Raw genomic sequence first — 14,069 nt, 5'->3', positions numbered from 1 at the left:
CTGAGCAGCTCTTTCAGACAGCCTCCTCGCCAAGGGCTGGTTGGAGAAAAGGCGCCGGCTCCAAAGCGCGGCTCAGTGCTGCCCGTTGAGGGACGCGAGAGCCTGCCTTTCCTCTCCCGCCTGTGAAATGGGTGTAGGAATAGAATCATAGAATAGCAAAGTTGGAAGGGGCCTGTAAGGCCATCAAGTCCAACCCCCTGCTCAATGCAGGAATCCAAATCAAAGCATTCCCGACAGATGGCTGTCCAGCTGCCTCTTGAATGCCTCCAGTAAGCTGCCTGCTTCACAAGTGCAGTGGCACAACCAAATGAATTTTGTCAGGCACGTTGTTTATCCCTGCTCTTTATTTGCCCTCACAAACGGGAAAACGTGGGCAATTCTATATGCATTTTCCAGGGAGTCAGGCTGCTAAAGTGGGACTTGCTTTCAAGCGAACGTGCACTTTATCGCATCAAAAACACGTCGTGATTTCAGATTAAATTTCAGATTTCCTGTATGGTAAGACTGGCCAAAACAGCTTAAGGCAAGCGGGGGATTTCTCAAGGGGCTAGAAATACATACGCCAGTGAGAAACAAAGGCAGCCTCAAGAGGAAAAAACACTGAGGGTTCATGGTCCCTCCAACTGTTAGGTGATGCTGCTCAAGTTGGTTTCCACTTATGACACCACCTAACATTAATATCCAGCTTTCAACACATTAAAAATGCCATTCTGTTCTGTGGCTCACACGCCACTGAAGGTTGGGGGCAGATCAGGGCAACTGCTGGATCTTTTATTTTTTATTTTTAAAAGGAGGGATCATCCATTGCACACTTAGTGCATCTACTGCAGTTAGCGTCAGATCAGGGCTGGGGATGCTCAGGTTCAAATCCCTGCTTGGTGAAGGTGTGCCTTGCTCCGTGAGGGTGACCAGACCCTGGAGGAGAGCACCCTGAGGGCCTTGGAGGAAGGCAGGGGGTGGTGTAAAAAGGCAGCTCATCACAACCATATTATACAGATACGCTAACTTTAAAACTATGGCACTGACACTGCATGAGGAATGAGAAAGGCAGGCCTGATGGGCTGTCAGCTCTTTACCTCTTTCTCTGCACTCGTGTGCCTCCCACAGCAGCATAAGGCCGGGCAGATGTCCTGCTGACAGTAGCATAGTGGCAAATTCAGAATTCAGTACAGGGTCCCTTTATGATAGTCACAGCAATGCCCCCTCATAGCCACATCCCCTTCTAAGATTATACAACCTTCTACAGTATGAGCATGAAAAGGTGTTAGCTGCTGAGAGGAGTCTTCTCAATGGCTGACACACCTTTCACTCTGACTGGTTCCAATCAGCAGGAAAGTACAAGGAAGCACGTTAGAAGACTCTTCTCAGCGGCCAACGCACTCCCTTTTCCCGCTTATTGGCTCATAGGATGCTGGAGACAAAGGGACCCTGCTCTCAAAAAGATAAAGGGTCTAAGACACACACACACCCCGACTCTGGACGACTCCACCCCTGCCTGCCGGTGCAGCTTTCTCTGCCCCGAGGAGCTTCGCCTAATGCCTTTCTGCTCGCCAGGAGTCGGCTGCGCGGGAGCAGGTTTATTTTTGTGTGGCTCGCGGAAAGGGAGCCAGTCCCGGACGAGTTCCCGCTGCCACTTTAAGGGAATGCAGGCCCCGCCCGCGTGGAGGCTCCGACGGGCCACGCAGGAAGGAGGCCATCTTTCGCCGGTCTTCCCTTCAAGCCAGAAGCGAATTAAATGTCGCGTGGCGAAGTCCGAGCCATGGCCGACAACGATCGCGACTATAACTTGACGGAAAAGCAGAAGGGCGTCAAGGCGAAGTACCCTCCTCTCCAGAAGAAGTACGAGTGTGAGTAGGCCTGGGTGAGCGGCTGCTGTTGCTGGAGGGGCAAATGCGGCACTAGATCACATTTTCCCAAAAGGGGGTGCCTTGAGCTTCTTGAGCTGGAGCGTAGTCTGTAGGGCATTGCTGGGCCCCTGGATAGGGTATCGACCCACAAACTGTGTTGTGTGGGGATTGCAGCCGTAGCTCTAGCTCCGCACAACAACCTTGCGGAGCTGTGTTGAGGCCGTGGGGAAATCTGTAGTGGGGCAATACCTTTACTTGAACCCACGTTGTGTTTTGCTCGGTCCTGATGAAGGGTTTACCTTACAGCGTTGGTTATTGGCGTTGGTTAAGGGCGTTCCCATTTCCTAGGCTAGGAGAGAGTGCAGGCGAGATCTTACTCTGAAAAATAAAATCTGAGCATCCTTGCTATGAAGGGCTTAGTATATTTCTATGCATTTCACTTTATCTTAACTTCCTCTATGGTGTCTTCACCTCCTGTCCCAACACTAAATGGAAACGGCCTGCCTTCAAGTCGATTCTGACTTACGGCGACCCTACGAAGAGCGTTTTCATGGTAAGTGATATTCAGAGGGAGTAAGCGGCGGTAACGCAGCCAAAGCTCTGCTCACGGCCGGATTCCAACGGAAGGAGGAAGTCGAATCTCCAGTAAAAGGGGTCGAGGTCCACTCAGCCTTCCATCCATCCGTGGTTGGTAAAATGAGTACCCGGCATATGCTGGGGGGTAAAGAAAGGCCGGGGAAGGAACTGGCAATCCCACCCCATATATACGGTCTGCCTAGTAAACGTCGCAACACGTCACCCTAAGAGTCGGAAACAACTCGCACTATAAGTGCGAGGACACCTTTACCTTTACCTTTTCCTCTGAGGCTGAGAGGCAGTGACTGGCCCAAGGCCACCCAGTGAGCTTTGTGGCTGTGTGGGGATTCGAATCCTGGTCTCCCAGGTCGTAGTCAAACCGTCTAACCACACTAGGACTCACTGTCAGATTCTTGAGACATCTTATTATTCTGTGGAACACCATGTATAAAGTGAATTTCCCAAGTTCAGAATATTGTTCTGGCCACTTTTTGTCCTGTGCTTAGTCTTTTAAATCTGCTCATGAAATGGAAGAAATTGCCTCAGGTGATCTCATAATTTTTCCATATTTTTAATCCCCATTTAGATCTGGATCATACTGCTGATGTGCAGTGAGTATTTCTTTATAATTTCACAATCTAACAGACACAAGGAGAAGGGAAGAGTCTTGAAAGGAAAATAATTGCTGCCTCAGTTCTGCAATGCAAGTTGTTTTCCGCTCTGCCCTTTAGGAAAACTTTTCCTTTATTATACCATGTTTCACTAGTTACATTCCTAGTAGATTTTGTGGGGGGGTTTTGCCAATAATTGTGCATCTGTCTTTTTCTGCATACACAAGTGCAAGCAAGCTGTTTCGATTGGGGGTTCCAAGCTGTGGCCCACAAGCTTCCTTCTGGTGGTCAGTGACATGTCTGTGGACTTGTGGTTGAAGACGGGAGACGGCACATCCCTCACATGAACGATTCATATTAATTTTCCATTGTATTTTTATTGCTGCTTTTGTTTCGTACGTTGCATTTTATTGAATTACAATTTGAATTCCATCTAATAGAATACATAAGAAACAATAACAATACAATAAAAAATCATACAGCATCTCACACAGCCCTTTCTTATTGCTGTTACAGTTTTCAGGTTGTCTATGGGGGAGAAAGTGTGGGAGCTACTAGTGCAGATCAACTCTGTCTAGGTCCGTGGCTCAGGGCTTCTGCCAAATCAGCTCCTTGGTCCACCTAGCTCTGGAGTGTCTGCAGTCACGGACTGCCCGTGGCTCTCCAGGGTTTCAGACAAAAGTCTTTCCCAGCCTTTCCAGGAGGTGTCAAAAATTTATTTATTTATTACTTTATTTATAGCCTGCCCTTCCTCCCAGTAGGAGCCCAGGACAGCAAACAAAAGCACCAAAAACACTTTAAAAACCGTAAAAACAAACTTTAAAATACACTAAAACAAAACATGTTTAAAAACATTTTTTTAAAAGCTTTCATCTTTAAAAAAATGGTTAAAACATTGAAGTTGGGACCTTTTGTGGACAAAGCAGGTGCTCTGTCTCTTGAATTAACAGCCCTTCTTATATTTATTTATTTTATTTATTTATTATTTGATTTATATCCCGTCCTTCCTCCCAGCAGGAGCCCAGGGTGGCAAACAGAATTACTAAAAACACTTTAAAACATCATAAAAACAGACTTAACTTCTTCAAAAGTATCTGGCATGATAGTCAGTAGTCACTTTATTTATATACCACATTTTCCACAAATAGTCTGTGCCCAAAGCGGTTTACATAAACAAACAGTCCAAATACAGTAGCATAACAATACATGATAGAAAGGACAATCACTACAACACTAAAAAAAGTATATAATATATACCAAAATGTAAATGGGCATAAAGCTCAAGCCAAACTGTCCAAAAGCTACTCCCAAAGCTACGATACCAATCTCTTCTGTCTCCCCACACCTTCTTCCTCAACCAGAAAAGCAAGAAACTCTTCTGGAAGCAGCTCCCTTAGGAAGTCTCCCAGGGCTGGAGGGCAGGGCAACGCAGCTGGAAACAGCCATCCCCTGATGGCAAATGCAGACTCTCTCTCTCCTCTCACCCAGTGGATGTGGTTATCTAGGGAAACCCCAGAGCAGCCTTTCCCAACCTTTGGATCCCCAGATGTTGCTGGACTACAATTCCCATCATACCATGTCCATGCTGGCTGGGGCTGATGAGAGTTGTAGTTCCGCAACATCTGGGGACCCAAAGGTTGGGAAAGGCTGCCCCAAGACTGAGGGCTTTCATTGAAGGAAGGGGAGTGAACAGTGGTGGTGGTGGTATTGCTCTGCCCTGAAGCTCACTGGGTGACCTTGGGCCAGTCACTGCCTCTCAGCCTGGCCTGTCTCACAGGGTTGGTGTTAAGATAAAATGGAGACGGGGAGAATTATGTATGCTTCCTTGAGCTCCTTAGAGGAAAGGCAGGATATAAATGCAATAATAAACAAAAATATTTGTTTCATTTGTGTGCCACTTTTCCGTACATGTATGCCCACAGTGGCTCACAAAGGCAAGGTTTACATTTACGGCATCATTACTATGAACAGTCTAAGAGCAATTCATTTCAAAACGTAATATAACAATCCAGGTTAACAACTAATTTTGATAATACGAAGGAGCATAGCTCAGGGTTTGAGTACAGTACTTGTTTTGCCTGCACACTCCCAAGCTCAGTCCCGGCATCGCCAGGCCAGGCTGGGAGGGTTCTGTGCCTGAAAGAGGCAGACAGTCCAGAACAATTAATTCTGATCTTAGGAGCATTATGGAATTTTAAATATATTATAAAATTGGCAATATCAATCATTAAAACACATGAATTAATAGTATTTTTGTTTAAATGTGTAAATCAGTTGAATATGACAAAACTTTCCAGTGCACTTGAGGTATCAGCAAATAACCAGCATCCAGTTCCACAAAAGACTGATGAGCAGCAAGTGGCACCCAGATTTCTTAACATCTACAGCAGATCTCTCTCCCATGCCCACCCCACCCCTCTCATGGTGTAGTGCAGTTCTTAAAAGCTCCAAGATGATACAGATATATTTAAAAACAAGTGATGATGAGACAATGCTAAATTATTTTGAATCACATGATGATAATACAAAAGCATCCTCTGAGCTTTAAAAAAAAGGGGGGGAGAGAAAAAGCGCCAAGAGCCACAGAAATGTTGGAGGGGAGACTGAGTCTCTTCCCTTGTGTGCTTGCTGCTGCTGCTGCTCTTACTTCCATCCACAAAACAAGTTCCAGGTTGTGTAGAAGAAGAAGCTAGAAATGTATAAATTCCAGATGAGACGTATTAAAGAGTAACTCTGTATGTGGATCATGGGAATGGACTTCAGACTTCTTAAACTGTAAAAAGCTAACTCCTTGTTGTAAGTGGAGCCAACTGTTCTTTCCCATATTAAGTCCACAAATTTCTCCCCTGTTTATACTCCCATCTTTTGCTTATGGACACCACCCCATGACTTGTTAATGCTGATATGTCTTTAGGTTGCATGCCTGGGGAGATACCTTGGAAGAAGCATTTGAGCAATGTGCTATGGCCATGTTTGGATACATGACGGATATCGAGACGGTTGAACCTTTGGACACGGTAGAGGTGGAGGCAGAAGGTAAGGAGATGCTCTTAGAACGATAACAGATCTTTGGAAAATAAAGGATATTGAGTAAGGTCTGTCAGTATTTGAATTTGTTGCCTGAACATATGACACTGACTTAGACTGAGTGGGACTATTGGTCCTTCTCTCATTACTGTCAACTCTAACTAGCGGCACCTGTCCAGGGCCCCAGGCAGAGATTGTTCCCAGCACAGCTGCCTACGATTGTTTTTTTAGCTGGAGATGTGGACACTTGGACTTAATGCAAAGCATGTGCTGTACCACTGAACTATGGTCTCTTTCCTGATCAACCTACTGTAATTCTGCAATGCAAACCTTTAAGGTAGAATATAGATGGCAATTTATACGATGTTAACCATAAAGTGCACGTAACTGCACTACAAAGTGGTGAGGAGAATTTTATTTTTCACTGCTTCCTTGGATTTCTGGTATAGGGTAATGTCCTCTTTGTCATTTGTCAGGAATGCAGGACATCAGGCAACTGGCTTATCAGTAAACATAGTGGTAACACCACTTGGCAAATGGCTGTCCTATTCAGCCAGCATAATCCTTACTTGTTTTCCAAATAGCTTTTAACAGTATAATACTCTGTAGTATGGGGTGTGTGCCTATTCAGAATTTACTTAAACAGGAGTTCACCAAGTATGCTTTTTTCTGCTTCTCCCCAACAGGACATGACATGCTGTCTCTTCTCTTCCACTTTCTGGATGAGTGGCTTTACAAATTCAGCGCAAATGAATTTTTCGTTCCAAGGGTGAGTGTTTGCTCTCTTCCACCTTAGGGAACAGGGATATTTTCCAATTCTTGGAATGTATCCTGTGCTATGTTGCAGGTTAGTGATACACCTGTTGCATGCTGCTGTATTGACAATTGGATCCATCCTGTCTAAATACAGTCGTTTCTGAGGTAGCATCAAGAAGCTGCAAAGAGCTAAGGAGCAAGTCGAAAGAGGAGCATTATCATACTGTTTTTATTAGGATCAGCTGAAAATCACGAAGCAGAGAGCTAGCTTTCAACGTTCACAGGCTTGATATTAAACAACAGAAAAAGAGGCTGCTCTGTGTCGGTGGTGATAAACATGTCTGCGGTGTGTTAAAGTCTTAAGATGGGCATTCAGGAAGTTATTTGCGAGCCTAACTATAGCTGAAATAAGGAGAAAGGAATCGCTATACAGACTGAAAGAAGTTCCTCCTACTTCTGAAATGTACTATTTTTTATACGCCTTGAGGTTGTGTAGATAGTTTGGAATTATCCTTTTGCGCGCAACTGAGATACCTAGAGCTATGAGCTTTTTAAATTTCAAATTACATTTGTTTCCCCCTTCTATAGGAAGTGAAAGTGCTCTATATTGATCGAATGAGATTCAAAATACGGTCTATTGGGTGAGTAAGCAAAATCTTCCAATTTTAAAATATTGATGAAATGGTAGGAAAACACGTCAGCCCTACGTGACAGCTTCCACAGAAGGTCAACAAGACTTCTTTTAAGTACTACCAGGAGCAATTTTAGTTCCCCGCTGACTCTCACAATGGGCTCTCACAGGATCTTTACTTTAAAATCTGGAGGGGGACAATGAAGAGTTTGCCTTCTTTTCAGAGGATGCATGTTCCCTCTTTGGCGACATTGTCTTGCTGTAGTGGCTCAAACTAAACCCTGGTTCTCGGAGGATGGAGTCCTTTGAAGATGCTGGGAGCTGTGTTGGCCTTCTCAATTCCTGATTCACACCTGGACATGTGGAACAATGTCTGTAATGGACTCCCAAACTGCCTTCTAGGTGTGGACCGTTTGGGAATTGGAGAAGGAATTTTAAAGCATTCCTGTTTATCCAGGCATTTGATGGCTGAAAAACACTGTTCCTGGCAACCCCAAGATCTCTGTTTTTTTAGAATGTTTTTTAAAAAATTTGTTTTATCATTCATGTGTTTTCCACCCTGGGCTCCTTCAGGAGGAGGGGTGGGATATAAATTAAATAAATAAATGCCATAGCTCCTTAGATTCATGACTGGAAAACCATTCTAGCTGTTGGGGGTGTCATAATGGTCCTTTATCTTCCTGAGCATTCGTCATTGTTCCACATGTCTGTCTTAAAATGACCAAGAGGGTTTTATAAAGTGTAATCTGGTAATAAAATATTATCCCTTTTTTTACCTTTAAGGTGGGGAGAAGAGTTCTCTTTGCCCAAGCATCCCCAGGTATGTCATAAGTGTTGTCATTGTAGGTTTTGTTCTTCAGTATTAGAGGCCCAGACACAAGTCTGGCTTAAGTACTTAGTTACCCCTCTTGGTTAAAAGAGGAAAACTCTTCCATTCATGTATACCCTGGCCTACTGTTGACAACTCCTTACACCCCAAATTCATTCTAATCTCTAAACTGAACTAAGATTTCCCATGGCAACAGGGAGATCTGTAGGACAGACTTTCAAGCAGAGTCTCCTGAAGCTGATCGGTTCTGCTGCCTGTTGGAAAGCAATAAGGGGCTGTAGTGCCTTTGTTTTGTACTTTGGGTTGAAGACTGCTCAGAGTGGGGCTGTGGGAGGTACTATTACCAGACTGATTTCAAAAGCATATTACTTCATAAAAATCAGTTAAACAATGCTGCTATTGAGTGGCACGAGGACACCACCAAGTGGGTTACGATCCACCAATCGCTTGAAGAGGCAGAAAAACGTCGGAACTCCAGGCTGCTCCTAGGAAACTCCTCCCCTTGGAGCCACAGTTCGTTTTTCTGTCTTCCTTGAACAGATCATTTTTTGGTTAAAGGTCTTCTGTCACTTTGAATCACAGAAGGTTATGAGTGAGTGAATTACAGTATGGCTTCTTAACCGGGAAAAGTTGCATGTATGGTCTTTGGGGGTTTCACGAAAGGGGTTTTATTGTGGTTACAGTCAGTTCCCACTCTCTGTCAGAGGTACCTCTGCACCATTTCATACTACTACCCTGCCTAGCCAACCTCAGTTGTTTGTATTTCCCTGATTAATAAATTATAGTTCAAGATTGTCTGCTCCCTCTAACAAATTAATTCAGTGGTGATTACCCCATTTAATGAATTGATATCTAAAGTTAACCTGGTGATAGACTGACTGAAAGAAGCAAGAAAACAGAATCAGGGGCGAATGAGGCCACCAAGCATGTCAAGGCTCCTGGCCAGAGCACAAAAAGTAGTGCCTGCCATTTTGCAAAATTAAAGAACCCACCAGCAGCAGAAGAGCATGGAGCTAGTGAGTCTGCAGTAGCAGCAAGAGCTAGCTTGGAAATACGTCAGAACCCCAGTGTAGTCATGGCAGTGGCAACAAACAGGGAAAAAAGGGGAGTCTGACTTAGTGCCTAACTGCGGTAGCAGGCAATGGCAAGGATAGCCAGGCAGATCAGGCAAGCAAGGTTGCAAGCGGCAAATAAGGGAAATTTATCGGAAGAGCAGCTTCTTAGAGCTCCAGGTAGGCAAACTCCTCAAACTTCAGGCTCCCCATTGAATAACCAGCTGAGTGGCTATAGTATGGAGAACCCTGTTGCATTCACTACATTACAGTCTGCTGCCACCTGTGGCAATATCAGGTTACAGTACCTTGGTCCAAATGTAATTGTAGCTGCTCCCCCATGTGGCCAAGACAGGCAAGTTCAGCCTGTAAATAGGAATACCAATATAGGGGCTCAGGTACCACCTGTTTGTCAAATATTTACAATGTTGTTATGTGCCTTCAAGTCGATTACGACCTATGGCAACCCTATGAATCAGCAACCTCCAAAGGCATCTGTCATGAACCACCCTGTTCAGATCTTGCAAGTTCAGGTCTGTGGCTTCCTTTATGGAATCAATCCATCTCTTCTTTGGCCTTCGTCTTTTTCTACTCCCTTCTGTTTTTCCCAGCATTAGTCTTTTCTAGTGAATCATGTCTCGTCATTATGTGTCCAAAGTATGATAACCTCAGTTTCATCATTTTAGCTTCTAGAGAAAGCCATCTCAAATACTGTATTGCAAATGATGCCACAGATAATCGGAGGATAGCAGCAGCAACCACAGTAAATGGAAAATTGGTCATTGCCTTCAACACTGATCTCCCAGCTGAAAGAAGCTGTTATTGGCCCAGCTATCATCAGAATTATTGTCAAGTAACGTACCAGGGTATAATATGGCTGAGTGGTTTTGACAAGTAACACACAACCATTGACAGTGCCATTAAATGGTCCAAGCCAATTGCAGTCTTCCTCAACTGTGTATATCACTGCTCGGGGTCAAGTGAGAGCTAGTGCAGTACAACAAGGTGCTGCACATCCACTTCTGGATGTAATAGAAGGGGAAGATGGAATATGCAGCAACATCCTAGATATGGAAGAAGCCGAATGGAGTGGTGGCCCTGATGTAGTAGAACAAGTATCCTTGTGACTCTTTCAGGATACACACTTCTTGCCCTTTCTAATGATTGCATTGGAGCTTAAAAGTACTGAGCCTGAATCCACTCCAACTACTTCATGAAGGGTGGCAACAGTCTTACCAGAACAAAAGGATATTGAAAAGGCGGTAAAGGTACCAAACCTGTTAAAAAAACTTATAAGGGCTGAGTGACAAGCACCACTACAGTCAAAGAGATCATTATGCCAATAAATATTATATGCTAGAACAAGTAATAATGGAGCAGCTGAAAGTGCCAGATATAGATGGGCCCATTTCAGCCCTAGTGTCAAAAAAATAACCTGTCCACAGGAAGAGGCAGTCAATTGAAAAAGATGACAGAATGCAAGCTAGACTTCACACTAAAGAAAGTTCATGAGGCAGCAGCATTAGCCCTACGAGTGTTGTACACAATATCAGTTTACAAGAGTAGCCAGACCATGGACAGATGACATTTTGGCAGACCCTAATCAAGATCCAGACGGAGTAAGGAAGACCTGTCTCAAGATTGTGAGAGCTATAGACTTCATAGCCGATGCGTCTGAATGTGACACAGTTTGCCTCCAGAGCAATAGCAGCAGAAGTAGTGATGAGAAGAACAGTGTGGCTGAGACGGTGGGAGGAGGACCCAAGCTCTTGCCTTATCATTGCTACTAAGCCATTTGATGGGATGAAACTATTAGGGGATCAAACATCACAGAAAGTGTTGGCTGAGACCAAGGATAAGAAAAAAACAATGCCAAATCTAAACCACAAGAAGGAGGACAAACACACACTAAGATGTCTTCAACCAAATTAGCCTTTTCATTCCTGCAAGATTGGAAAATAGAACTCGAGATTATAGGCCCTGTAGACAAGCCTGGGGGTGCCCAAGGTTCCAGCAGAAGACCACAGAGTGCAAACAATAGATTCTCCAAGAACAACACCACAAGAGGTGGAAAGAAAAGAACTTCTGACTTGGGCCATCAGGTGGGGGGGGAGGCAGATGAGCTTCTACCACAGTTAGAAATCCACAGTTTCAGACAAATGGGAGAAGGAAGCAATACATTTTGGGTACAAGATAGAGTTTCAGTCCTGCCTTCAAGCAGATTCATCTAATCCCTGCTCCACAAGATGAAGCTGATGTCATCAGCAATAAACACCTAGTGGAGATAGCAGTAACAAAACGTGCCACCAGAAGAGAGATTCTCAGGTATCTAATCACTGTTGTTCATCATTCCAAAGAAAGAGGGTACTTGGAGCTCAGTATTGGGCTTGAAGTACCTGAACAAGTTTGTAACTTGCCACAAATTCAGGATGGAAATATTGAACTCCATTTGGGAAGCACTTCAACCCCAAGACAATCTATTTTCCATAGACGTAATGGAAGCATATTTACACATATCTACATGTGCCTATTCATTTGGAGCACCTCTGGTTCCTGCACTTCTCTTAGGCAGATCAACACTTCTAATACAAGGCTATGCCCTTCGATTGACCTCAGCCCCAAGAGTGTTCACGAAAATAATGGTCACGCTGGTGGCCTATTGTTGCGAGGAAGGAATACACCATGTACCCTTATCTCGACAACATCTTAATTTGATCACATCTCTCTGGAGGCATACCAAGACCTGAACATCACCCAGCAACCTTAAAAGACCACAGATTCCTAATCAACCCAAAAAAGAGCCATCTGCACCCCTCACAGGGCTTATAATACCTAATGCTGTAAACCGCCCAGAGACCTTTGGCTATGGGGTGGTATATAAATAAATAAATATATTAGATAGATAGATGACGGACAGATGGATGGATAGATAGACGGACAGATGGATGGATAGACGGATGGATAAACAGATGGATAGATAAACAGATGGATAGATAAACAGATGGATAGATAGAAGGAGACAATTTCGTTGTAACAAGAACGAATAGAAAAAATAGCAGCGGCGGTAACCAGCATAGTAAAGTAATCTAAGAGGATTTAATGGTTTAGCCAAATGGTTAGGAATGCTGGTGTCGATGTTACAAGTAACACCATGGACAAGTTTCATACCAGACCGTTGCCGTGGACACTGTTACCCTTTCAGACACTCATTGCCTGCAATCAACATAGACAAATAAGACTGTCACCACAGCTCCGCTGAGTGCTCAAGTGCTGGCTGAAGAGGAGCAACATAACTAAAGGTGTCTCACTGAGGGAACCATTGAGAAGAAACAATAACTCGGCCAGATAGGCGACTCAAAAATAAAATGTTATTATTATTATTGTTGTTATTATTAACAGATGCCAGCATCACAGGCTGGGGAGTGTACTGCAGAGACTAGAAAGTGCAGGGTACCTGGAATCAAATGGAGGCCAGCCAAAGCATAAATTGGCTGGAATTGAGAGCAGCAAGATTAGCTTTATGTCACTATGCCCTGGCCTTGGGTCTGAAGAATGTGCTGATCCAAACAGACAGTACTACAGCAAAATCATACATAAATTGTCAGGGAGGCACGAAATTGAGAACTATCCAGGTGGAAGCAACTCTTCTATCATGGACAGTGAGGAACCTGAAATTTTTAGCCTCAGAACATGTACAGAGAACAGATAATGTGCAAGCAGGTTGGCTAAGGTGAAGGAAACCAATGCCAGGGGAGTGGCATCTCCACAGATACGTCTTCCTGGGAAAGTGGAGTCTTGTTCCTTGATCCGTGCCATTGTCTGGTCGCAACTTGCAATCACACCACACGATCCTGGTGGGGATCATAGAGCAGGCGCTTCACCTGTCCAGCCCTAGCAGCAGGGGCCCTTGGCCAGTGCTCAACCTGGCAGCCCACTGGTGCCAGGACCCTTCTGAATGCACATGGCATTCTCTGGATGTCCGCAGAGCACTAACAGTGTATATCTATAGGACAGGACCAGTTAGGAAACCAATCCCTGTTCATCTCTTTCCAACCTCTGTCTATGGAATAGAAGATAGCCCCATCCACTCTGTCCAGTGGATAAGGACATGCATTGCCATGACATATACATCTCAAAAGTTAACACCCCCTTCCACGATAGTAGCTCATTCAACCAGATCAGCCGCGACAAATGCTGCATTGGCAACAAATGCCTCACTGCTAGAGGTGTATAGACACTAACTGGTATGCTAACATTAATGTATGAATGTAGTTAAAACTTTGAGTTAATCTTGGCCAGAAGGTGAACTGAGGCTCTGGGGGAGGAGTTTCCCAGAAGCAACCTGGAGCTCTGATGTTTTTCTGCCTCTTCAAGCTATTCATGGATATTAGCTGTTGGTGGTGTCTTAGTGCCTCTCAGAAAAACCTTTCAGGTGAGTACAAATGGTACCTTTGCAGGCCCAGTGAACATCAGAAGGGCCCTACTGGATCAGGCCAAAGGCCTTCCTAGTCCAGCATCTGTTCTCACAGTAGTCAGCCAGCTGCCTAAGGGAAGCCTACAAGCAGAGCATGAGCCCAAGAGCACTTTCCCCACTTGTGACTCCTAGCAACTGGTATTCAGAGGTATACTGTAGCTAGCACACAGCCACGATGCTTTGCTTGCAGAACACTCACTGGTATCCCAGAGATTCTGCCTGTCATTGTGCAGACGAGCTCCTCGACTTCTCTGTGCCAATTCAGT

General features: G+C 44.6%; 1 protein-coding gene across 6 annotated transcripts in view; it reads left to right on the top strand.

Annotated features, from left to right (window-relative positions):
- LOC133370357 (protein archease-like) overlaps positions 1-14,069 on the top strand; it is a 60,450-nt gene that overhangs the window by 43,543 nt on the left and 2,838 nt on the right. Inside the window, exons 1-7 of one of the 6 annotated variants that reach the window (XM_061596558.1) lie at positions 1,551-1,847; positions 2,359-2,400; positions 3,010-3,034; positions 5,949-6,070; positions 6,748-6,830; positions 7,406-7,458; positions 8,232-8,268. In XM_061596558.1, coding sequence (XP_061452542.1) covers positions 1,736-1,847; positions 2,359-2,400; positions 3,010-3,034; positions 5,949-6,070; positions 6,748-6,830; positions 7,406-7,458; positions 8,232-8,268 — 474 coding nt within the window. In that variant the 5' untranslated portion in view covers positions 1,551-1,735. Of the gene's footprint in view, positions 1-1,550; positions 1,848-2,358; positions 2,401-3,009; positions 3,035-3,343; positions 3,430-5,948; positions 6,071-6,747; positions 6,831-7,405; positions 7,459-8,231; positions 8,269-14,069 lie in introns of those variants that run through there. The other 5 variants (XM_061596560.1, XM_061596559.1, XM_061596561.1 and 2 more) reach the window with 5 other exon arrangements.

The sequence above is a fragment of the Rhineura floridana genome, chromosome 15, assembly GCF_030035675.1.
Source record: "Rhineura floridana isolate rRhiFlo1 chromosome 15, rRhiFlo1.hap2, whole genome shotgun sequence".
Lineage (NCBI taxonomy): Eukaryota > Metazoa > Chordata > Lepidosauria > Squamata > Rhineuridae > Rhineura > Rhineura floridana.
The sequence above is the reverse complement of the archived record's forward strand: the minus strand, read 5'-3'. Positions and strand labels throughout refer to the sequence as shown.